Here is an 18,432-nt window from a genome sequence, read left to right as displayed (position 1 = left end):
TACCTCCACTGGTCATAACTGAGTGATATGGTTATTGTAAAACATGCGTATCACAATAGCAATCAATAAGTTATGGCCAAGCAGTTTTACTAAACTAATTATAGCACGTGGGTTGTCGAATAGAGTAGAACAGGCTGTACGTGCTATAGGCTGCAATATACATGGTAGAATGAAAAGGTCAGAATCTATATAAAATGAATCTGATTTACAGAGACTCAATTCATCATGACAAATTGGCCTTGCAAGTTGCAAACTGGTTACTAACTGCATTTGGCTACAGAAAGCCTAAAACTTATTTTACATTGTGTGGCTTTACGCTGAGAAAATAAGGCATTTCGCCATTTTTCTGCCATTGGAAATCTTGGGACCAGAGGGGTAGGCTACTGCCTGGGCTAGTTAAGTCACTGGGATACCACATTAGCTAGCTAGCTCGATATAAGTATTTATCCTACGTATGAGACACAAACCTTACACTTTTCTATTTCTGATGTATACACATACAACTTTGCACATGCGTTTACAATGGAAGTTGCATGCACCACCACATTTATATTTTACCTCGTATGTCGATTTCCATGTGAAATACACACTTTCCTATTTCATTTCCGTCCCAGAGGAAGACTTTTGTGCTTTTTTCACAAGTTCCCCAAAAAAGAACCCCGCCTCATTTCATGTAACGAGATAATATTGTTCTATCTTTCGATTGGTTACATTGATTAGGAATGGCATATCATTCTACAAATCGACAGTCAAGTTTATATAGATGAGGCAGTCTTGATATATTTCGAGCCAATCAGCTTTGCAAAGGTAAGACTATGTTACCCAATCGTCGACATTTTTTTGTCCTTGGGAGCCAATTGAAATTCGAGATAAAGCCATTTTAAAAATGTTTCCGGAAGTTTCGGTAGCCACCAGGAAGCTGTAAACAATAAACACAACCGCGATGCTAGCTGGCTACTACATTTTACTGAATCAGTGACTGCCACGGCCATCTAACTGAAGAAGAAAACAAATCGGAAACATATTCGCTTAAGAAATGCACCTCGAAAAATAACTTTAGAATGGCAACAACAGACCATTCGCTGTTTTAATTCCGATATTGTGTTATTTCGGTCACTGTCTCGTATCTCGTTAGCTTGGTTGTCAACCATTATTATTAAACGTTTCTCGTTATCAACATTAAGGGTAAACACCTATTTAGACAGTTATTTACTTTATCCTCCGTTATATACGTAGGGACATGAGGTAATAACGATAACGTTCTGATTTGCAACGTTTCTTGTATAACCCACCTGCTGCTAATGTCCAACTAGTAACTGTTGACGTTAACTAGCTTTATTGGTTACCTGGTATCCGGTAACAGAAGTTTGACTAACCAAACTGCTACCTAGGTAGCGCATTTGTTGGTGACTACGTTAGCTTGATTTGTCAGAACCTTGTCTCTGAATAGTGACATTCTTGGGCTTGCGGAACAGTTTAAAGAACATGTCTACCTCCAACTTCAAAAACAAATGTGTCACTCAAGTGAATTGTATATACTGTGAGAGTCTACTCTGCACAAGAGGAATGAAGGCAGTTCTTCTTGCAGATACAGAAATTGAACTGTTTTCTACTGACATACCACCGAACAGGTAAGCAATATAGGCAATAAGTTGTTATGAAAGGGTCATAGAATGTTTGGAATGGGTGGTGACAAATTAGATGACTCATCACATTGCTGTCAGTTTTTATGGTATGTTGCATTATGAGAAATATTTCATAAATCATGAGTTATGATGAATATGGCTAGTGACAGGAGAGGGTGCTCCTTTGTTCTGTCTGACAATCCCCATAACATCTACCTCCTACTCTTCTAGAACTGTTGACTTTGTGGCCAGCTGCTACTCTACTGAAAGCTGCAAATGTAAACTGAGAGATATCGCCTGCCTGAAATGGTATGTGCAGTTTGCAACATTACTGTGAACACAAGTTTGCCTACTCCCATTAAACTTACCTGTTTGCAGTCACCATGTATTTACTTTATGGTAACAAAACAGCTCTGCTAGACAGACAACACTGCTGCGGCCGTTTTTTCTTCAACTTGTTTAATCACCTTTATCTTGGGAAATGTAAATACAAATGTCTGTTGCCCGGTGTTTTTGCTTCAGTAGAAAAGTGGTTCAGCCAGCATTTTGGTGGGTACAGTGAGGCTTTTGTCAGACACCTTTTGTGTCTCCGGGGCTTTGTTGTTGTTCACACAAACACATCGGACTGATAATAGGTACCCACTGATAGAGTTAGCACTTTCACACTTGCTCCCTATAAAATGCTGACCCTGTTTTTTTTTTGTTGATCTCTCTCCGCCTCCCCTTCTATCTCTTTCTGTCAATCTGCTTCCCCCTCCCTCTCTCTCCCTCGCCCTATCTCCAGTGGTAATATTGTGGGCTATCATGTGGTGGCCCCCTGCAAGCCCTGCCTGCTGTCCTGTAACAACGGCCATTTCTGGATGTTTAACAGTGACGCTGTTTCCACGATCAACAGACTGGATGCTACGGGTTAGAACTCCATTATTCTGAGCTGTCTGACCCCTAACAGTACACTTTACATTGATATATGAATCATTTAGCTGATTTCTTTGTCCAAAGTGACTTAGTGAATTCATTTAAGATGGGACCATCACTTAACTCAGTATTAGTAAGTGCACTTTATTCAGTTAAGAAAAAATGCACGGTGGCACAAGTACCTGTGATAGTGAATAGTTTAGTAACCTAATCAAGTAGGGAAACTGAAATGTAAAGAAGAATTACCCCCAAAAGGCTAAGCAACACCGATTTAATATAACTTATTGCACTTAGTGCTCATCAAACACAGTCATTTTGTTTCTTCCAGGAAGCATGTCCACAACATAGACGCCTGTTGCTGCTTAAGCCTGTTTTTCAGTGGCATAGCAAGGAAACACTAATTGCACACAGTTGGCCACATAAACCTGGGTGTTGACGGCATCTTTGGTTGCAGGTTTGAACCTGTTGTTGTGGGGAGACCTCCCCGAGTTGGAGGACAGCGAGAACGAAGGATCAGACAGTCCATCGGATGAGGAGTGCTTCAGGTAGAGGGAGAGATGGGAAATGGAAGAGAAAGACCTTACCCTGCGACATACCGGAGGCCCCAGGAATAGACAGAGAGGATGTAGGAGGAGAAGGCATAACCGGAAGAGGAGATCCACCCCCCCAAACACCAGTCTCTTAGAAGCACACCCCCCCACCCCTTGGAAATGCCCTCTTTCCTCAAACATGCTACTGATCCCAGGCTGAACTCATATTTCCAGTGGACAGAGCGATTGATTTTATTAATCTTTAACCTGGCTTTTTTTTTTACCGTTTGGGTAGCCTATTGCCATTGGACATTGGATTTAACATTGTATGCCGGATTTTTTTTCTTCCAGTCCTGTGTTGGTCCATGAACAATCCACCGCTGCAGTCTCCACAGCGATGTTGCGGTTAGCTTTCAGAAACTGATGTTGTTTACTTTTAGGTTTTGCAAGTGTATCTTGTGTCACACTTTCATGATGAGTGCCAATGTGATAATTCGATGGTGCTGGTGCAGTAAAGGCATCCGTTTGGTTCTGGGGCTCTTCTGTTGTGGGAATGAGGGCACTTAGTGGAAACTGAGTCGGCATAAGTACGCATATCTCATCCCAACCTGCCAAAGAAGCTGACGGAAAATACATGATAATGAAAAGAAAGTTGATTCCATTCACCTACACTCACTACTGTTGATAGAAACTGACTGTTGATAACTTAACTCTGTATTACTCAACAATGAATGGTTGTGTGTGCTTGTCAGAGAACTATACTTGAGTATATATATCTGACTATACTGTATGTTTGAGTGTATATACATATGAGTCACTTATTTAAAGGAGTGTGAAGGGCAGAACTTTCTATTGCTGCCAAAGCTTTTGCTTCAGCCAACTTTCTAGACTTTTATTCTAATGGCCTTTGATCTGATTCCGATTCTGTGGGTTACTGGGGGCTGACTGTCATTGTAGGAAGTCAAGCTCATTGTCACTGCAGCTAAAATGTTTTAGCTAGCTTGGTGTTGATGCTTTGGTGCCCAGCAAGTACTGTCACTATGAGTGAAATATCATGAAGTAGCATTAATATACCTCCCAGTTTAAACAGACATGCTATGGCTGTATTAATAAGGATATGTTAAAGCTTACATGGACAGTTATTTGTTTTGGTTTCTAACTGATAGATCGAACTAGCTACACACACCAAATACCTGAGATTGCATTCACCAATTAAGAATCATTTTTCCTATTTGTAGCAATCATATTTTTTTAAATGCTGTTTTTAGCTCTGGCTATCACCTTTTTGCGATGATTTACATTTAGATTTACATATAAATCCCACAGACCAAATGTTAAATAACATTTAAATTCTTGTTGAAATATTTTAATTTACAAAAATGCTGTAGGTTTTGTTTGTTTTTTATTTGACCTTTCTCTTGTATTTGAGTGTTCCTTTTCAAGACTGGTTTTTGTTTTGAAGTGTACTCTTTCTATGGCATAGGACAATATTTGGGAGATCATCATATTGTATGAAAACTGTGACCAGTTATCTTTTTTGAATCAAACTTGAATATGATTAACTTATGTACTGTGTTTTTATTTATCAATGTGAATGTGTGTATTTATTAACAAACAAACACATTGCTTTATTTATACTGATGTTACTTGCCCTGCTGAAAAAATATGTATATTTTGAAATTGCACTGAAATTGCATTGGTAGTTTGAAACCGTACTTGTTTTTTTTTTTTATTATTGCTAATCGTATTAATAATATACATTTTACAAAATATCTACTGTGTTTTGTGAACTTTATGTAAAAAAAAAAAAAAAGAGAGAGAGAGAATTTGCCAATAATATACAGGAGCTAGCGTACTGCAATTATTTCCATTAAGTGTACTCTCAACAGTATGGGTAATATACATGTACGTGATGTTGGAATGAGGCTCTGTAGGAATAGACTGCCCTGGCCATAATCTTCCAGCCAGCCAACTCAGTACAGACAATACTGTCAGCATGGGTTGGCTGGTCGGCTGGTCGTGCATCTATCTGTCCAGGCTACCAAACCAGTTAAAATCCTGCACTCTAGCACTGACTACTCAAAATGACGAGAACCATTTCAAGTAATATATTACACCTTTATTTAAAATAAATGAAGCTAAATTGAAAGCTTTTCGGAAAACACTGTGGCTTTCTCTGTACCATCATTGTTCACTTGAATAGAGTGACCTCCAGTGGTTAATTGAAACATTTTAGCCGGTTCTTATGTGGCGACTGATTCCCGCCCCCTGTCTGTGGTCATTCTTCATTTCATCATGTCCTAGAAACAGTTGCTAACAACTTTGAAGCTTGAAGAAATGAGGCATTGAAATTGTCTTCAGTCGCAAGTTTCTCGTAGTAATTTGTTTAGTGCTTTGCAGGTAAATTATTAACTCTGTATTGGTAAAGTAGTTAAAAAAAACGTAATATCCATTTCTTATTTGGGGACGTTTCAACGTTATAGCTTCTTTTTATTGTACTGTAGCTAACGCCGCAAGATATATTTCTAAACGGGCTGAGGTTCTCACTAACCTATACTCAGGGATTTACAGATGATGATGGCCTAAAATTATCAGCGCTAGTTAGCAACGCTACACTGTACAGTACAGAGAGGGTCCCGCTGTGTTTTATTGGATTTCATTCAAACGTGTAAGTACTAAATGCCATTTATCATACCCAAGGTGGTTATTATCAGATCACGTGAAAACAGCGATTTTGAACATGCTCCCCAGTGGGCTTTAGTTCTGCTTCGGTAAAGAAAAGGTTATCAAACTACCCGGAAAAGTACCTTCTAATCGGTCAAATATGGCTAATGAATGTATTTGAATACGAGGTGGTCCATCTGTTACAAATGTTTGACTACAGTCAACATACTGGTAGAACAAAAAACAAACGTATGTATGTACACTATGCATGTAAGCAATAAGACAAGGCGGTGTGGTATATGGGCATTATACCTCTGCTAAGAGCAATGCGCAGTGCCACTACATAGCGCTTTGCTTGGTATACAATTAGAGCAGTAAAAAGGGATGTGATGTCATACATTTGGTATACTGTCTCATATACCAAGGCTATCAGCTTTAAGAAAACGACCACCTCCCCCAAAACGACACTCCAGGGCATCATCTCAAATGTTCCAATTAGGAGTGGAGACTATCACTCTGAAAATATTTATTTCTCTCCATGGGGCTTGGACTTTTGCTAATTCAGTGAGCTATTGTTATGCCATTGATGGGACAATTCTTCCAAAACATTTAAATTGCTGAAATGAGACTGTAAGAAATTTGCTGTTATTGGAGCTCAGGTAATCTGGCCCAGGATAATCTACAATGGGTCTGAGTAAAACATAATCTCAAAGATGTTTGAGAGGATCCTAATGATTCCAGATCAGTAGTCATCCTGGTTAAGGTATAGGTAGGTTATGGTACAGGGTAAAGCAATGGAGTATTGTGACCTGCAGTATGACATTTTTCACATTAAAGAGAGGTATCAGAGAAAATTATGTGATTTGCTTTTTAAAAAGTCAATCCTATGTTGGATTTTGAATGGAGTTCTTGAGTTCATTGAACAGGTAGGAATGTTACAAGCTATCCTTCCAGTCTGTTCTAGACAGAGAGAAATATATTTTCTATGGTGCGTCAGTCAAATAATTATTCTGAAGACATTTCTCAAATTTTGAATAGGTTGTGTAAAATATCAAAAAATGTTTTTACATTATAAAGAAAAATGTGAAGACTTGAGATAGGGGTGTGTAAACCCTTAAAAGCAACTGTATGAAATGTTTTATAGCCAAGTAAAGCAGCAGGAGTAGGACATTGGTCTAGCGATCAGGGTTTTATGTAGCTGGGCCCTAACACAGATCTTGGTCAAACCAAGCGTGTCCACCGATTTGTTTAATCGATTACCGTTTTCAGAGTAACGTTCAAACCATGCCTCGAGGAAGGTCAGCCTCCAGCGTCCGCTCCGATGGTAGCGACATGGATATTGATGTCATAGGTATAGTATGTGTTGTCTATGAAGTCATTCGGGTTGGCAAATTAATTCCCAGACTTTTCCTCCGAGTGAGCACGTGTTGTTGTGTGATCTAGCTGAAACAGAAATGGGCAAACTACAAAGACAATTCCGGATCATGGAGGGAGAACGGCAGTCCTACAGCATCCAGTCTCAGGACCACCTCCGCAGACAGAGGTGAGACCACGATGGGCCCAGAGTTACGCCATTTAGCGGTAAAAGGTGCAACTGTAATGGACATGTGTGCTGGCGTTTGTGTGTTCTTCCTCATGTCTCTGTGTGTGTTTGATATATAGGCAGGAGATGGAGAAGCTGGAGAAGGAGCAACAGGAACTCCTGAGTAGTCTCCGTGTGTCCGAGAGCCTGTCTCGACGGCAGCAGGACAGCGAGGATACCCAGACCCTGCGCGCCATGCTGGATCAGAGGGACGAGGTGGCCCAAGAGTTGGAGAGGGAAAGGCAGAGTCAGGCAGAGCTGGAGAAGGAGGTACAGGAGGTTCACATGCACCTGAATGCCTTGAGTCCCTCAGTAAGCTGACGCTACCATGTCTTTGTGCCGGGGCCAGATCTCCAACATGGAGAAAAAGCTGGTAGAGCTCAGGAAAGGGGACATCACTGCTGTTGTCAGCCAGAAGTCCCAGTCCCGCCACCAGCTGAAGGCCTCGCGCACCCTGGAGAACAAGCTGGACAGGGTGAGTAGCGTTTCACACACAGGCCCCGACACTTTGTGCAATGTCTCTGGCAGTAAACCCAGTGCTGCATGATACTTACTGCAGTATAATTCATCCGAAAACAGGGCAGTATGTTGTCACTTCTTTCTGCCATGTGGCACTTTATTGGGAGTCCAAGGTAGTTTAATAATTGAGCAGACTGCCATTGATAGGAAATGAACAATGTTAATGTCAATGTTAATGTTCATAGATCACCAACTTTCCTGTCATGCATGGTGTCCCGATTTGCCCCAACTTCCATTTATTTGCTTAAAAGGAACTAGCAATATTCCATCAATGAATCATTGAATTGACTCCCATCAGAAAATCAATGTACTGGATGAGAGCAGTCATGATGTCAATGCACTAGCGATACTAGTTCTTTATCATTTTGTTTCCAGCCTCCATCCATGAGACATGTGTACTACTACTATTGCAGGCTTTCATTCGCTTCAACGAACAGCTGACTAAAAACAGCCATCTAAGAGAGGATTTGGAGACTCTGCGGGTGGAGCGTCTGCGATTCCAACAGCTTCACGGCAGACTAGACAAGGTCAGGGGTGATACTGAGACCAACCAGAATCAACAAACCTAGAGATGTGACATGGGGCTTGTTAAACCATTCCTCCTTTTTATCCCCCTTTTCTAGGAGTTGCAGGAGATCCGGAAATCCATTGGGGACATGATTAGCTTGTCCACTGCTGCATATGATGCCAGGTGAGATGTGAGTGTGGAACGTATCGTACGATGCCAGGTGAGATGTGAGTGTGGAACGTGACGTACGATGCAAGGTGAGATGTGAGCGTGGAACGTGACGTACGATGCAAGGTGAGATGTGAATGTGGAACATGACCTACGATGCCAGGTGAGATGTGAGTGTGGAACATGACGTACAATGCCAGGTGAGATGTGAGTGTGGAACGTGTCATTCGATGGCAGGTGAGATGTGAATGTGGAACGTGAGGTACAGTGCCAGGTGAGAATTGAGTGTGGAACGTGTCATTCGATGGCAGGTGAGATGTGAATGTGGAACGTGACGTACGATGCCGGGTGAGATGTGAGTGTGGAACGTGACGTATGATGCCAGGTGAGATGTGAGTGTGGAACGTGACGTATGATGCCGGGTGAGATGTGAGTGTGGAACATTATGTACGATGCCAGGTGAAATGTGAGCATGGAACGTGTCGTACGATGCCAGGTGAGATGTGTGTATGGAACATGTCATACACAGAGTCCTTTATAAGACTCCTCACATATTTCACATTCAGGCTGCAGGATTTGTTAAACATCTTTTTTGAGTTTCAAATACATCCCATAAATTGTTGACTTGATGCTGACTCCCTGTGTCGAGCCAGAGTGGAGGCCCAGTGCAAGATGACCATGATGAAGGACAAGGCCGTGAAGGACCTGGCTCAGTACAGCACAGAGATGAAGGAGTTGGAGAGGGTGATCGCACATGACCGCCGCCTCAAAGAGTTCATGACCACCAAGTGCAGTGAGAGGAGTGACCACGATGAGGAGCAGGATCCAGGCCGCGGGCATGGTATGACGCAGTGCCGGAACACGCAGGCATGTTTGGGATGTTTAGTCTTATAGCTGCAAAGAATGTGGCAAACCTGAGTTGGCATGAAGAAATGTAAATACAAAACACAAAACACAGCTCAAAAAAATTAAGGGAAAACGTAATCAACCCAGTGTAACACCAAGTCAATTAAACTTCAGGGATATCGATCTCTCCAGTTAGGAAGCATAAGTGTGAATCAATGTCACCTGTTTTATTGTAAATGAAAGTGACAACAGGTGCACTGGAGAGGCAACAGCCAGACAATCCCCAATAAGGGAATGGTTTTGCAGGTGGTGGCCACAGATAATTGCTCTCTCCTTATCCTTCCAGACTGATTCTTCTCTAGGTTTGTGTTTTGCTAGTGTCCTTGTCACTACTGGTAGCATGAGGCGGTACCTGCAGCCCATTCAGTTTGCACAGGTACTCTAACTCCTCCAGGATGTCACATCCATACATGCTGTCGCAACAAGGTTTGCTCAGTCTCCCAGTATAGTCTCAAGAGCATGGAGGAGATACCAGGAGACGGGCCATTACATAAGGAGAGCTGTAGAAGGGCATCAGCCAAGCAACAGGACCGGTATCTACTCCTTTGTGTGAGGAGGAACAAGAGGAGCACTGCCAGAGAACAGAATTGGCAGGTCTGCTATTGGCACCCTGTTCTCTTCACAGATAAGAGGATGTTCACACAGAGCATGTGACAGATGTGAGAGTCTGGAGACGCCGTGGTGAACATTATGCTGCATGCAACATCATCCAGCATGACCGGTTTGGCCATGGGTCAGTAATGGTCTGGGGAGGCATATCCTTGGAGGCTCGTACAAATGTCCACGTGCTAGCTAACGGTACCCTGACTGCTGTTATGTACCGGCATGAAATCCTCAGACCCATCATCAGACCTTACACTGGTGCAGTGGGTCCTGGGTTCCTCCTGGTGCAGGACAATGCCTGGCCTCATGTGGCCAGAGTGTGTAGGCAGTTCCTGTATGACGGAGGCATTGATGCCATTGACTGGACCTCATGTTCCCCAGACCTGAATCCAATTATTATGTATCGTGCATCTGATGTCGCCAAGTAGCACCACAATGTCCAGGAGCTCACTGATGCCCTGATCCAGGTCTGGGAGGAGATCCCCCAGGACACCATCTGCCATTTCATCAGGAGCATTCCCAGACATTGTCAGGAGTGCATACAGGGAAGGTGGGGGCCATACACACTACTGAGTCACATTATGACTTGCCATGATGAAATTCATGCCAGTTGGAACAGACTGTGATTTAAATGTTTTGCTTTGATTTTTGGTGTGGGTTTGAATTAGGGGTGTCACAATATCAGATTTTCACTACACGATTATCGTGGCCACAAGAATTGACGGTAACGATATTATTGCGGTATCTATAGAAAATGTGAAAAAGAAAAAAATGCTTCCTCAACTTTGTTTAATGAATAGGCTACGAAAACATGTTAATTCAAACGCTAGTGTGTAGGTTCAGACTCATAGTCTAAGCACATGCATCGTTTGTCCATGAATAAACTATGGAAGAACTGAGAAAGGAGTTTTTCCATAGTTTTTCCTTTTTTCCATATGAATAGGCTACAAAAACGGCGCGTCTTTGCGGATCTCTCCCAGGGGGTCCAGTGGGACTAACGAGTTGATTTCAACGCCGGTGCTTAGGTCCAGTCTCCTTGTTTTAGCACGTACATTTCTCTCTAGATGACATGAATAAGGTATAGGAGTTTTTGGAAAAATCCAAATTCAGTTTTGCCTAGTGAATACGATATTATCATATGTGTATTATTAACATACACATTTTTCATTTTTTTAATATCACGGTTATTGTCAGTACCGGCGAAACCCTTTGAATCCAGCCCTCGATCGGTTGGTGATTCTGGTTTCCATTAACCATTCTTATGTCATTTTGTTCTCAACGAATTACACAATGTGTAGTAAAGAGTTTAACCTTGGATATATTTCTTTCATCGAGACCCGACGTGTGACTTAAGTGTCCCTTCATTCTTTTAAACAGTGTAGTTACATATAGGGGTCTTGATTAAAGACAGGAAATATAGAGTTCAACCTACGAGCTGAGGTTTGAGAATAATACGGTTTGAGAATAATACATTTATTTTAACCTTTTCAAACTGCTTATAGTGTATCATTTAGAAGAGTTTACAATCCCCCCTAAACCGACACAGGAGCCAGACTGAAAAAACCAAGAAAACCTGTGCTAATTGCAGGCTATCTAATGGTAATAAACAAACATCATTGTAGATTTTAATTTTCATTGTTTAGGGAATAACCCCCTCTTCAAATGGAATAAAGAGGGAACAGTGATGTTGACGCCTTTTACGACTAACCTGTTTCAGTAGTGCGAGTCACTGTGTCACTAAAGCTTACAGAGGGGTCTGGACATTAATATCACATTTCTTAATAGAGCAAAAAAAGAAAGGCTAACACTCCCAAGTCACTTGGAATTAGATGGCGGAAGCTTAATGAACAACTGGCTTCATACTAAAAGCCAAGGCACACCAGAAGTCATAAAAAACTAAAATGTTTTACCATCTCTGGGGGGGGCTAACGCTTCTCAGACCCCCTCCTTCCCACGGTGACAGGGCTCTGTTATAATACATACAATGCCTGGCTGACCTGAGGAATGTTCAGGATGAAAGTGACACTGCTGATGAACAGTACAACAACCACAGGGTCAGAGGTCAAGGAGCAGAGGAGGAGGGACTCCGGGGAGGAGTCGCTGGACACGCTGGAGGAGGTCTTCCAGAGGATCCAGAACATCACAGGAGAAGAGGACCTTGAGATGCTGGTCACCAGGTTCATCCAAGGTCAGTCATTTCATTGATACAACACAACGTCCGTGCCACACCTGTTATGACATCAGTATGCTGCGCGTGTGTGTGTGTGTGTGTGTGTGTGTGTGTTAATGCACCCGTTCTGTTTTTTTTTTTTTTTTGGTGTAGTTGAGGATCGGAACTTTGCCCTTTTCAACTACGTTAACGAGCAAAACAACGATGCTGAAGCTTTGAGGGACCAAATTAAACAGGTTAGTAATAGGTTGCTTACCTTCAACTCACAGTTCTGTCTATTCTGAAACGTTGGTTTGTAAACACTCCCTTGTGTGTGTGTGTGCGTGTGTGTGTCAGATCCAGCGGGAGATGGAACAGTTTAATGTAAAGGGGCAACAGCAGGAGATGGAGCTCCATGCTCTTTTGAGAGACGTCGATCAGCAACAGAGAGACACAGAGTCTCAGGCCAACCAGTATGAAGTCCTGGCCGGCGCTCTGAGCAGAACCCTGGACCGGATCAAGACAGGTCCACCTCTTCCACTCTCTTCTCTTTCTCTCTTACAAACCCGGATACGTACATTGCCGCAACACACCCTGTCACACCACACACACACACAGTCACCTGGCAGGTTCCTAATGATCTGAGAAATTAGCCCCTGACGTCCCCCGCCCGGCCCCAGCTAGACTGACTGGTTGTGTTTGGTCAGGAGTGAACGACATGTTCCAGAAAATGGACTGCGATCGCTCTGCGGTGGAGGACATGCTGGGCTCATCCTCGGGCATCCGGGACAACAACATCATGACCTACCTGGGTCTGGTGGAGAAGAGGGCCAACGATCTGCTCACCGCGCAGGCCTTCCTCAGCTCCAGGGTAACGGCACACACTCAGTCAGCCCTGGAAGTCTAGCCTGTTCCTGGATGTCGTCCAGCCGACTCAGGCCTTGGGAGCATGGACGGAACCCTGTAACAAGGCCTTCTCTGTTCCTTCTGACAGGATCTGGACAAGGAGTATGACGCAAAAGACCTGGCCCGGTTCCTACTGGGTCAGAACCCAGAGTTCCCCAAACAGGATATCGTCATACAGCCTCCACCCACTGGGTCGGTACTAGTGTTTTAGTTTCGTTTTCTGATGGTGTGTGCGTGTGTGCGTCGACATTTACCCCTGTGTGTGTGTGTGTGTGTGTGTGTGTGTGTGTGCGCTCGTCAGGGTTGACTATGACACAGATGAGTCTCTCCTCACTGACGAGGACGAGAGGCCTCTCTCCCAGGGAGAACTACGCCAGAGAATCATGAAAGGGGTGAGCTCACACTAATATTCACACACATTTCATGTACGTATCTAGAAAACACACACTGATAAAATATTCAGTTATAGGAAGTTATTTTGTGTAAGGACAAAGACAGCCAATGACGAAGACGGCCATTGAAGATGAAACCATTGAAAAATACAGTAATGGTAACATGAACCCCCTCCCTTCCTGTCGGTCTGTTGTAACTGATAATACTCCAAAGGTCCTGTTGAAGGAGGGATCGGTCCGTCATGGAGGAGCCAAGGGAAAGATGAGTGTTCCGTCCAACAGCCACCAGCGCTCCCTAGAGGCCTGACAAGAGCATCACACTCAAACAGCCACGTCTACCTGCATTGATTAAAAGACCTGAGGCCGGGGAGGAACGGATGACACTGTTCTCCAGTATGATCACCTCACGCTTTAGCATTCAATGACCAGATGTCACTGTTTCAGGTCTTATGATTTTTGTATGATAGGAGAATGTCTGTTGTAGTTCTAGAACTCCTTTTCTAATGATGTGGGGTTTTGTCATCATGGTCAGAATATCATTGTCTGGAATTAATCAGGTTAGGCAATGATAATCATCTTGATTTCTCAGCCATCTTGCTCTGACTATTTCCTCTGGTCTCAATACCCGTGCCTGTGTGAAACTGAAGTGCTCCAACTGAACACAAGAGGGCAGCAGATCATTGCATCTCCAATCCTTCACAAAGAACGTTCACATTGGCTTCAATAAAAGGCTTAATTCACTATGTCATTAAACAGTTTGAATGATCCTGAATGACAATTTTCACTAGGCGGTTCCTACATTTATCCTTCCAGTTAGTTACTGGTATCTTGGGAATTTTAATAGCACTTTTATATCTAGTACAAACACAGATATACAGGAAGACAGATCACCTACCGGATGCATAAACCTGAACCTCCGGATCGTTATGTCCACTTCACATGGGGAAGTCAAGCGGTCAGGACGTGTAAGCTGAAGCCTAAGGAGCAAAATGGAACTGGACTGACATTCTGGTGACTTCCTTAACGATGAAAACATCTGATTAATAGTTCTGTTTCAAAACATTTAATATGTACCACGCGAATAGGCTACATTTTTAAAGAACATGGTGGTATTTAGGAGTGACGGCTGAAATGAGATATTACACATGTGCACTTCACTGAGCAGGCGTTTGCTAACAGAAACATGCTAGAACCCGCCAAAATTGGCCAATAGGATCTTGCTTGGTCCTGGCTGGTACTGCCCACTCAGCTTCACTTGCCTCCCACTGGAAACAATGCCTTGTGGGCTAACTTGGGTTAGTTGTAAAAATATTGGTCAACAGATATAGAAGTATACAATGTGAATATTTATGGGGTATGTTTTCATCATACTTTTTAACCATCATGCAATCCCTTTCCCATGGCAAACATGCAGACAACCACTTCCTCCATACAATAGTAAAGAAAGAGACTTAAAGTTTTAATAAATGTTATCAGAGGTTTTCCAGCAGTTAACGATTTACTTTATTTGGGCACGTTTTCAAAGGTCCCAATGGAATAGTTATATTTGAATTACACATAGGTTTGACACCTGTCTTCCTTTTCACATGTGAAGTCTTTTAGGGACTTCCTTTTAAGAGCAAAGGGGAGGAGACATGAAAGTTCACTGTTCTGGAGATTGACTGAGAGGCTCCTACATACTGAAGTGTGGTAAAACATGCAGCATTCTATACATTGGACAGCAGTTTGTAAGGAAGAGAGACTCTTACACTATTACCATTTATGACTTGGTTTTCACAACATAATCCCCTACAAAGCACCACTGTGTGGCTAGGAAAACATATTACATGAGAGATGAGGTGAAAGAGGTTCTTAGCTTTGAAATCCAACTCTTCTCTGAGCCCCCTCCGCTACCAGCTAAATTCTCTGCGCATGGCTTGCTGCATTGCCATAGAAACCATGCCTTTAATCACAACAGAACCTCATTTCCTCCTCCTGACAAAGGCTCCAGATGGCCTTGGGAGACCGCATGCACCAGTCAGTCCCAGGCCCACCTCCTACTCCCTAAAGTCCTGCTCACCATCAGACCACCACGGCTCTCCCCAATGTACAGTCCTAAAGTCCTGCTCACCATCAGACCACCACGGCTCTCCCCAATGTACAGTCCTAAAGTCCTGCTCACCATCAGACCACCACGGCTCTCCCCAATCTACAGTCCTAAAGTCCTGCTCACCATCAGACCACCACGGCTCTCCCCAATCTACAGTCCTAAAGTCCTGCTCACCATCAGACCACCACGGCTCTCCCCAATCTACAGTCCTAAAGTCCTGCTCACCATCAGACCACCACGGCTCTCACCAATCTACAGTCCTAAAGTCCTGCTCACCATCAGACCACCACGGCTCTCCCCAATGTACAGTCCTAAAGTCCTGCTCACCATCAGACCACCACGGCTCTCCCCAATGTACAGTCATAAAGTCCTGCTCACCATCAGACCACCACTGCTCTCCCCAATCTACAGTCCTAAAGCCCTGCTCACCATCAGACCACCACGGCTCTCCCCAATGTACAGTCCTAAAGTCCTGCTCACCATCAGACCACCACGGCTCTCCCCAATCTACAGTCCTAAAGCCCTGCTCACCATCAGACCACCACGGCTCTCCCCAATCTACAGTCCTAAAGTCCTGCTCACCATCAGACCACCACGGCTCTCCCCAATGTACAGTCCTAAAGCCCTGCTCACCATCAGACCACCACGGCTCTCCCCAATCTACAGTCCTAAAGTCCTGCTCACCATCAGACCACCACGGCTCTCCCCAATGTACAGTCCTAAAGTCCTGCTCACCATCAGAACACCACGGCTCTCCCCAATCTACAGTCCTATAGTCCTGCTCACCATCAGACCACCACGGCTCTCCCCAATGTACAGTCCTAAAGTCCTGCTCACCATCAGAACACCACGGCTCTCCCCAATCTACAGTCCTAAAGCCCTGCTCACCATCAGACCACCACGGCTCTCCCCAATCTACAGTCCTAAAGTCCTGCTCACCATCAGACCACCACGGCTCTCCCCAATGTACAGTCCCTCTTCACATTTCACTGTCTCCCTTTCCTCTTTTTCCATCTCATTCCCTTCACTCCTTTACCTTCCGCCCGCTGTCTGTTTTCGCAGTGCCCTCTGGTTTAAGCGCCTCTTCTTGTCCTTCATTTATTAGCAGTTATTTTGTTTCACCTCAAACGGTTTGATTTGTTTCAGATGAGGCATAAGAGCAGCTTGTGTAAACTTGCTAAGAGACACTTACACCCACACATACCAGACCTGTGTCTACAGGCACACACTCGCCCTCTCTCACTCCTTCTCTCTCTTATCAGAGCTTTCCAAACTGTCCTGTATCCTGTTCATTTGTTCTCTGACTATCTGACCTCATGTATTCCCTTATCTGTTACAGTCAATGTCCTGTTTTTTTCCTTTTTTCTGTTTTTCTGCTTTCACTCTCATTTGGCTCTCATGTCACAGTAGGTCTAGTCAGAACCGTACTTTATTACTGACTTGCATGCCATTTGCCAACATTTTCCAAATGTATTTAGCTGACTGCATGCTATGACTTTTCATTTATAAATATTCACTGATATAAATATCATGTTATCAACTTCTAAGGACAACAGAGTGCACTGCATTAAATCACCCCCCTCCACAACAAACAGCATTTATTTGCAAGTCTGTGATCTGCACTTTCTGACGGTTGCTTAAAAGACTCCCAGCCTATTCCATTTTCCCTCTCTTTCCTTTTCGGTCTGTTTATTTGGGAATAGTGCCAGGTCTTTCCTGGTCTGCCTGCTGCTCCAGAATTCTACCTCCCCCTACAAAACTGGAGCCCCGTTCCCTCCAATTCACCCACTAATATGTGTTGCCTGGCAACCAGCAACCAGGCCTGGAGCAGTCTCCAACCAATCAGGTTGCAATGTTATTTTTCAAATAGTGGATTCAACCTCAACCAGGATCTCTGCTTGTACCGATACAATTTTATTAATGCTGAGTTTGATTTCTCTTTCTAAATGGGTCGGTTTTACAGGCTTGGTGTATATTAATGTGGATTTGCGATAATCCCTATCCTTGATTAGAAGCAGGCACGCATAAAAACTGCATATCAGAATGCAGTAGATTCTGTATATCTTTATAGGGTACCTTTATATGGTACCTTTGATTCATTTCTTGGGGACTTTTTTTCATTCGCTTGTACGCACAGAATTGTAGTGTATTTGTTTTTGGTGATTGAAGATTTTTGTTATTAATGGGATAACATTCATTCATGATTATATTTTTTAATCATTGTATATGGTTGGCTCTGTGCAGCACACATGTGGTGTGACATCCTTGTAATTGCTGTTTAAGGTGTCACTGATCCCTTAAGGGATGTGTCGCCAACTGGTAAAGGGACACAAAAATGAACGAATAAATGAATCCTTCACTCAGTCATTCATTCATGTGGGCGGTCCACCACTAAGCGGCAGCACTAGCAGATTAGGGCCGCTTGCAGCTTAGAACGTCAGCAGATTCTAACCTATCTCGTCCCTCGATCTGTGGATCATTCGGTATAGACTGATTGACAGATGTCCGTAACATGATTATACATCGTGATATATCTTAACCTTCAGGGTGCACTATAAGAGTACCCTTGCTTGCATTAATAACATGATAGTTGTAAATTTTTTGTCTACTAAATGAATTCATCTCAGTAAATGCACAAATCAATTTTAATGTGCTGTCAACACAATTCTAATGTGTTGTTTCCTCTACCTATGAAATATTAGGTTGTTTGAGGTACAGCCGACGGCATCTGCTTCAAACCGTTCTGGCCCTGGGCTAGGTTAAACATTAGTCTTGATCAGCCTACTGAGTTTCAGTTGACTTCATTTTGTCATGAACAGGAAGTTTGCCCATGAATGATTACAGCTGCCCTCCATTTCACAAGCAGCTAAGGGGGG

The 18,432-nt window shown here is 43.3% G+C and overlaps 4 protein-coding genes across 9 annotated transcripts in view; 3 read left to right on the top strand and 1 right to left on the bottom strand.

Annotated features, from left to right (window-relative positions):
- Positions 1-643, bottom strand: part of srgap2 (SLIT-ROBO Rho GTPase activating protein 2) — a 74,599-nt gene extending 73,956 nt beyond the window's left edge. For all 3 annotated transcript variants that reach the window (XM_034287157.1, XM_034287156.1, XM_034287155.1), the window contains exon 1: positions 559-643. The gene's annotated coding sequence lies outside the window, so the exon portion shown is untranslated. The remainder of the gene's footprint in view (positions 1-558) is intronic.
- Positions 644-918: 275 nt separating this feature from the next.
- Positions 919-4,779, top strand: fam72a (family with sequence similarity 72 member A). The gene is made up of 4 exons (XM_010881990.5): positions 919-1,631; positions 1,857-1,934; positions 2,410-2,534; positions 2,995-4,779. The coding sequence occupies exons 1-4, from the start codon at positions 1,486-1,488 to the stop codon at positions 3,087-3,089; spliced, it is 444 nt and encodes a 147-aa protein (XP_010880292.1). The 5' UTR covers positions 919-1,485; the 3' UTR covers positions 3,090-4,779.
- A 580-nt stretch (positions 4,780-5,359) lies between these two features.
- Positions 5,360-15,496, top strand: ccdc114 (coiled-coil domain containing 114). 4 transcript variants are annotated; one of them, XR_004574619.1, is made up of 16 exons: positions 5,360-5,470; positions 7,004-7,085; positions 7,178-7,277; positions 7,397-7,586; positions 7,666-7,791; positions 8,249-8,362; positions 8,459-8,526; positions 9,165-9,352; positions 12,074-12,208; positions 12,344-12,426; positions 12,527-12,695; positions 12,877-13,040; positions 13,164-13,267; positions 13,377-13,467; positions 13,682-13,860; positions 15,451-15,496. XR_004574619.1 is itself a non-coding variant. In XM_034287032.1 (15 exons), exons 2-15 carry the CDS (start codon positions 7,019-7,021, stop codon positions 13,772-13,774), a joined length of 1,692 nt encoding a protein of 563 aa, XP_034142923.1. In that variant the 5' UTR covers positions 5,360-5,470; positions 7,004-7,018; the 3' UTR covers positions 13,775-14,208. The 4 variants fall into 4 exon arrangements, 2 of the variants coding, with proteins under 2 accessions (XP_034142923.1, XP_034142924.1); XR_004574618.1 differs by lacking the exon at positions 15,451-15,496 and adding an exon at positions 15,062-15,107; XM_034287032.1 differs by lacking the exon at positions 15,451-15,496 and having other exon boundaries at positions 13,682-14,208.
- On the top strand, positions 15,279-16,675 carry LOC114828856 (proline-rich extensin-like protein EPR1). The gene is made up of 2 exons (XM_029113677.2): positions 15,279-15,553; positions 15,605-16,675. The coding sequence occupies exons 1-2, from the start codon at positions 15,294-15,296 to the stop codon at positions 16,659-16,661; spliced, it is 1,317 nt and encodes a 438-aa protein (XP_028969510.2). The 5' UTR covers positions 15,279-15,293; the 3' UTR covers positions 16,662-16,675.
- Positions 16,676-18,432: the final 1,757 nt, after the last annotated feature.

This window comes from Esox lucius, chromosome 17 (genome assembly GCF_011004845.1).
Source record: "Esox lucius isolate fEsoLuc1 chromosome 17, fEsoLuc1.pri, whole genome shotgun sequence".
Lineage (NCBI taxonomy): Eukaryota > Metazoa > Chordata > Actinopteri > Esociformes > Esocidae > Esox > Esox lucius.
This window is presented reverse-complemented; position numbering and strand designations above follow the sequence as displayed.